This window comes from Trifolium pratense, linkage group LG7, assembly GCF_020283565.1.
Source record: "Trifolium pratense cultivar HEN17-A07 linkage group LG7, ARS_RC_1.1, whole genome shotgun sequence".
NCBI classification, from domain to species: domain Eukaryota; kingdom Viridiplantae; phylum Streptophyta; class Magnoliopsida; order Fabales; family Fabaceae; genus Trifolium; species Trifolium pratense.
The window spans coordinates 52146932-52153968 of record NC_060065.1 but is presented as its reverse complement, the minus strand read 5'-3'; the positions used below and the strand labels follow the sequence as shown (position 1 = coordinate 52153968).

Below are 7037 nucleotides of genomic sequence, written 5' to 3'. Positions count from 1 at the left end.
CCCACATGCACACTAGTTTAAAAATTTACGTAACACTAGTAATTAAGATTATGGTTTGGGTTTAAAGATATTTGAATAGTTGCTTAATTGAGTCACAATCGAAACAATTATATTTTATTATTAATCTATTTACTACTGTATTTATTTTAGTTAAATGGCAGGTAACAACTATGTGTGCTTGGGTATTGAAGTCTACCTATGAGCTCACAATGCTTTAAGATAATAGTATTTCACTTATTTTAGTAGTTTAATAATTTCCAGAAATTCAGGCACCAAACACACAAAGAATAACCCTTGCACCACTCCTACATGAAGTTGTATAACTTGTATCAACTGACAATCTTGAGTCAAAACATCTAGGCCGTTTCATGTAGTTAAGATTTGTATCAAGGCAGATGTTAGATTATTGTCAATGTCTCCAAACTATATACTATTCCATACATCCCTAGCAAAAGTTTCTACGAAGATATCGGTTGCATAATTTTCATAATTCAAAGCATCCAAACAATCCACACATCCAACTAGGTTACACAGATGGTGATTGAAAGTAGAAGCCAAATAGTGAGTTAGATGTATCATGTATCACATACCATACATAGATGAGAAACGTAGTTGTTAGTGGCGACAAATGTACAAGATACCTGCAATGCAACAGTCCAAAACTAATTATAAGAATCTAAATCATCCGATAAATTCTAATCACAGTTCATCTTCATATAACTGTAGGCTTTAGCTGCAACACTCGGGAAAGACTTCAGATTCAACTACGATAATCTAATGAGTCGTGAATAATCTCATGATATCTCATGATAACAATAAAGAAAATAATATGGACATTTTTTTCCAAAACTTATCAACATACTAGCCTATTTTATAATTTATATGACTGGAAAAAAACAAATATAGAAGCTCCTGCTTAAATATAAAAGCCTAGAAGAATAATATATACATCCCACTGACAATAACTAAACTAACCTCAGAATATCTGAAAGAAAACAGATTGCTGAAGTGAACTGGTAATCCTGTGTCTCCTTTCACTAGGTGAGCATAAATATATGGATAGTGTGTTATGTCATATCCCATATGATTGGAAAAAGCATACTATGAACTCACAATTGGTGCCTTACCCTTTCATAATTTGACAAAGCATTTTGGCCTGCATGTTTTTAATAAAATTTTCAAAATTGGTAAGTCAGGATATGAGCTTTAATATATTAGACAATCAAAGGAAACCCTAGAAAAAATGCAACTTAAAATTGCATATTTTTCGGTAATGCTTTGAACGGTGACTGTTACAGGAGAAGGATGCACTTAACAATAGGTGTAAGTATTCACTTATACCATCTAATATTTTTTTTATAAAACACACAATTAGCTAGTCCAGCTATCGAATCGTGTGATATTAACTTAATCATGCATACCCAGATTTAGATAATTTAGGACATTCGTATCGTATGTATGCAGTATAATAATACATACTATTTATTTTTTGACGGATAATAATTGACATTTACTTATACTTTTTTTTTTTGACTAATTTACTTATCCTTTAAATGGTAGTATATTACACATTAAATTTAAATGGTTCAATTATGTAACAAATAAATTCTGAACTTATGAAATTTTGCAGACTAGATCTATTTCTCGGAACTTTCAATCTTACGGTTGATTTGATAAAACTTAGTACTCATAGAAAGTTATTAAAGTGTGTCCATACTTACAGTTGATGTAAATAAATCCCTCCCCGTAATTTGTTTACTCATGCAAGAAGAAAATCTAAACCCCATATTTGTCACATTTAACACATAGTTTCAACCAGAATAGGAACTTTTACTCCGCGAATTCATGCTTACAACAGATAGAGAACAACTAGTTGTTAATGTAACTCTCTACATATGCTATGGTTTTATCTTTCCAAAAAAATTCTTGTGCTCACTTAAAATACATTCAACAGACCTAATAACCAAAAATCTCAGGGACAAACCTTGGCAGTGTATATTGTTTATTTCTGGCCCTTTCATCTCTATTCCATTATCATCAAGCAGAACAATCCCTGATGCAGTAATGTTAAAAGGGAAAGCCAGAGGGGGTGAAATTGGAGATTTCGCCAACTTAATAAACCTTTGACCTGCAAGAAGTTGAGCATCTGAATTCAAATTTGTAATACATACACATTTATAGCAATAATTATATGGTGATAGACACATTGGAATTTGTCAGAATACTAAGAATTCCATGTTAAATAAATAGTACTATTGAGCTAAGTTATATACTTATCTGTGTTAGTTAGACCCGAGTGCTTTTAGGTTGGCTTTTTTCTTATTATACTATATATACCTATTTGGTTGACATTTAGGAAAATTTGCTTTTTCCTCCCCGAGTTTGGTAAGATTGAAATTACAAGTCTGGAACCCAAAATAAGCCAATCCAAACGTTCAGAAAAAAAAATTAACAATGAAGTTTTTTGGGCTAATTGATCAAATGATGTCATACAAATTTGGGTATAAAGTCGGAGTCATGTATAACAATTATTCATACATTCATGTATATCATGTGCTCCATCCCTGCCTCTCTTTTACCCTTTCCATCGAGTTGCGTAATTTTCAATCTCAACACTTGCCACTTCTTAACCAAAACTGTGAAGGGTTTTAACTAAGAATGGAGACATTTGTTAAAACTTGTCCCCCTAAATTCTTATTTTAACATAATGTTGGATAATAACAATTGATATTAATTTCTGGTTTCACTCTTTTTATGGGTACAAACAAATTGGTATAAACAAATAACAAGATGGGCGACTCCAACCATCCTAGAACTTGTTATTAAGTAATCTATAACAGGTATGTAGGAAGTTGATATCACAAGTTCACCTGACGACCTAAACCCAAATCGCGACCTACTCCAACCATTTGACTAAAGTGGCATGTACACCAAATTATGTTATAGAAGAATACATTTAAAATCAATAGGGGACATATCACTGCAAATTAATCAACCTGATTTGGATTCAAGTACAAGACGGATGGTCACGGCATGAGCCCAGTTAATTCCCAAAGCAGCAACAAGATGAGAATCAAATGTAACAGGTGTGTCTTCTTTAGTGGAGTGGCTTCGTGCTGCTTAACATGTCCAATGATATGTTAACCTCTAGTTAAAGCTATCCAAAAATAAATTGTTCATCATACCTTGAAAGGAATACATGAGAGATTCATCCCCAATTTGAGACCTTACTTGATTTGTCAATACAATTGGAATTCGTGAAAATTCAGCAAGTGACCTGAACATGTTCAAAATCAGATCCGCTTTTAGGAAGAAACGTGTAATTCACTTCTCTAAAATCTCACAAGTGGTTCTTACTTGATGAAAGAGACGTGCCAACCCAATGCTTGTTGCCTAGAAGCCCCAGAATCATGTTCACTGAACAAAAATGGTGACCAATTCTATGCATCATGAGACATTCATGAATAGGAGTGTATGATAAGAATAATAAGCAGAAACATCCAATTAGGAGGGAGTGTCCCAGTTTTTGAATTAGTCAAGACAGTAACGGTGTAACCAAACAACTAACCAACTATTAGTTCAGATAATTAGTAGAGTGGGGAAAAGAAGGCACGAGACCAATTGAGTAAATAGTTGGGAACCTGCAGCCAGCATTATTGGTTAGTTGTTCTGTTACACTGTGTAACTGTTTTATTTAATTCAGAAGCCGGGATCCTCTGTTTTCCTTCTATTTCTCATCAAATATACCATCCTAATTAGACATTGCTCCTTTTCAGAGAATATATATAACTTTGAAGAGAGCATCTTTGCCAAAAAGCATTGCCAAAAAGTTTAACTCACCCTAAAACAAGAGCAGCCATGCTATCAATGATGAGCAACTTCACTTGTTGCTGGAGAAGTGATACTTTGATCCGGTGTAAACTGGTAGTGTTAACACAATATGCCATACAGTTATCTTATATAAACTTAGAATGATGAGGCAGAATAAAATAAGAGCTGTGACAGATTCTATCTGCATAATCGGAAGCATGTTACATGCAGGAAGTATGACACCAAAAATTAGCAGCTCACTTTAGACTCTTAAGAGTGTCATGAATCAGAAACAGACTTCAAGACTAAAAGAAACTCAATTGGCATATCCAGTCTAAGGTTTTAAACAAATGTTTGTGACCACAATTTAGACCACGACGTCAAGATTTTTTATGTCTCTGTGCAACGACGATTGAGGGTGCATCAGCCGCATAATTTAAATTTTGGTCAAGTCTACTTCTAAACTATGATCAAATTTGCCATCAGAATTCCTGACCACTGATAGAGTTCTTTGAAGAGATTCTAAATTAAATATAAAAACAGTAATTAAATTTTTGTGAACATGCATTTCTTCAGACCAGTGTCAACATAGCAGGTGTGAATGTGGTGTATCGTTAATCTGTTTCAACTGAGGAAGAGAACAAAACAAATGTTGGAACAAAGTAAAAAAGATACTGACTATACCTAAGTAGTAAGAATTGGCAAAGACTTATAAGGACTAATTTGGCATATCTCTAGTTGATGTTGAAATCTCACACGCACACCCATACCCAGAACCGGGTATCTAGAGCATTAGCGGATCACAATACACCCACTTACACCTAGAACTCAACGTCTGGGCGTAGATAAATTATGAGCGGTTCAATAGAATATCACAAGACATACCTACAATAACTAATACCCTTTGAATCATGTATAATATGAAAACAGCTTATTTCTCTTTTTTCTTTATTTTCTAGAGAGCAGAACTATTAATTTATCACATGTTGTTTTGCATAACTTTTGTTCTGTCCTTCTGAAATAAATCTGATATTTTTTACGACCATCTTCTAGTGCTTGTAGTTTCCTCTACGATTATACATCATCTCTTTGAGACTGCATAATTTCATTGTACATGAACAAAAATCAGAACATTCTTATATTTTAACCCACTAATATGGTACCTAATTCTCATGTAGTTCTAATATATTGTTAGCTTGATTTTGTTTACCGTAGTTTATGTTGCTGAGAATAGCTACAATCAAGTCATATGAAGATTCTCACCTCTCAGCAAATTCAGAAAGTGATGTAGGACGTAAGATCATGATTCTACCAGCCATCTGTGACATATCAAGTAAAAACAATCTACAAAACTCTTTTCAGGACAAAAGAAAATAAAAGGTGAAGCAATCTACAAACCTCCTGTGCCATTCCTTTCTTGTGAAATATTTCAGGAAAACTCTTTGTTCCAATCTCTATCAATCTAGGCAAAAAGCATATTCACTAGTGAAAGATAGTACAATTTCTTTTAAAAGAAATCAAAACTTTAGACAGTAGTGTCATTATAATTGAAAGCGCTCAAAGCAACAACACAATACCCGTGTGTTTCAAATACCTTTTTGAACTAAATTTAGATTCAACATCAATATATATCACTCGGCCTTCTAAGCCTCCACAATTTACCGGCAACGAAGCAAGCAATGAGAGCTTCAAGCAAAACTGCAATATAAAATTCAACATCATGATAAATGGTTAATGAAAAACATTCTCAAACATTACCATAATCCAACTCTGAAACACATCAAAATAAGAATTTTAAAGTGTTAAATGCTACAAAACCAATAACACACCTGTGTTTTGCCAATTCCTGGTGGACCGACCAATTCTGTCAAAACACCAAACGGTATACCACCGCATAAGGCTTCATCCAACCCTTTCAAACGAGTTGGAAGATGACCGGCTAAGCTCTCATTTCGTACTCGCTGCTCCATCAAAAGTAACGCCTATCACAATATTATCACACGATTCAGTAATTCCTCAAAAGCAAAATTGAAAAAAGAAAATAAAAACCTAAAATGAAAGAAAAAAGAACATGTATCCTGTTTGGATAAACAACTTATGTGCAGTGCAGCTTATAGCACTAGCTCTTATCATGATAAGCACTTATGTATAAGTTAAATTGTTTTCATATAAGCTTTAAGCTATTTTCATAAGATGTCTATGAAAACTTATGACAATAAGCTGAAAACTACTCATGAACATGCCATAACCTGTTTTCATAAGTTCTCCCAAATAGTCTTACAAAACTTACGTAACTAGATAAACTCAAATAAGTTAATCCAAACAAACCCTATATATATATTACATACAGTTTGACAAGGCGGACACACAACTTCGCTAATGTGCGCCATTGCAAATGTTACTTCTGTCATTCCAACATCCAACAATTCCATCAATTCAAATTCAGTTAGAGATAATGCAGCCTGCGAATTTTTTTAAAAATAATAAATAAATAAAAAATTGAAAAAAATGCAATGTTACTCCAAAGTTAATAACTATAGTGAAAGAAATAAATCGAATTAAAATTTAAATTAACAACTTCTAAGTAGCGATTCAAGTGAGAAATTAAAACGTTACTATTTAGGTCATGAAAATTTGAACGAATGATAAAATTGACGAAATCGGGATCTTAATGGTGATTAACAATCAGGATTATGTATAATAGGTGAATGATTTGAGTTTAAGAATGAATTGCAAAAGTTGTGAGAAAAAAGGAAATAGAGACGGTTGGTATATACCTTTGCGGTGATAATGTTGCGAGCGGCGAAGATATTAGCGATGGATTTAGGCAAACCCAATTGGTTGATGAGTTTGTTCGCCATTTTTGCGTTTCTGAACTCGTTGTTTCCCGCCAAATCCAGAAGCTTTCGTTTTGGGGCAAAAATGATAAGCGTTGATTACTTAGGAGGGATAGCTGATAAGCTAGTAATTTACTGCCAACGGGCTTAGACGTGAATAAGCTAACCGTTTGAATTTATAGTATCTAGTAAAATTAGCGGTTGAATTAGTTAAGTATGAAATGACCTAAAAAAAGTTTAATGAATACTTAATTTTTTTTAAGTAAGATGGTAGAGGTAAAATTGAAAGAAAAAATGATAATCTATAAGCTCGTAGTCATAAGCTACTTGAAATAGCGTTTGAAAAATAAGTATAAACTTTTTTTCAAAAGTTGTTACCAAAGAGAGTTT

The 7037-nt window shown here is 33.2% G+C and overlaps 1 protein-coding gene across 4 annotated transcripts; it reads right to left on the bottom strand.

Moving 5' to 3' along the window:
* Nucleotides 1-357: 357 nt before the first annotated feature.
* On the bottom strand, nt 358-6834 carry LOC123893976 (DNA repair protein RAD51 homolog 2). Of its 4 annotated transcripts, XM_045943827.1 has the most exons (14): nt 6588-6834; nt 6159-6272; nt 5640-5792; nt 5405-5508; nt 5209-5272; nt 5074-5129; nt 3841-3921; nt 3358-3417; nt 3186-3277; nt 2997-3116; nt 1985-2128; nt 1128-1156; nt 976-1037; nt 358-641 (listed from the first exon to the last, which is right to left on the bottom strand). In XM_045943827.1, the coding sequence occupies exons 1-13, from the start codon at nt 6669-6671 to the stop codon at nt 1035-1037; spliced, it is 1104 nt and encodes a 367-aa protein (XP_045799783.1). In that variant the 5' UTR covers nt 6672-6834; the 3' UTR covers nt 358-641; nt 976-1034. The 4 variants fall into 4 exon arrangements, with proteins under 4 accessions (XP_045799783.1, XP_045799782.1, XP_045799781.1 ...); XM_045943826.1 differs by having other exon boundaries at nt 976-1156; XM_045943825.1 differs by having other exon boundaries at nt 976-2128; nt 6588-6791.
* Between the last annotated feature and the right edge of the window lie 203 nt (nt 6835-7037).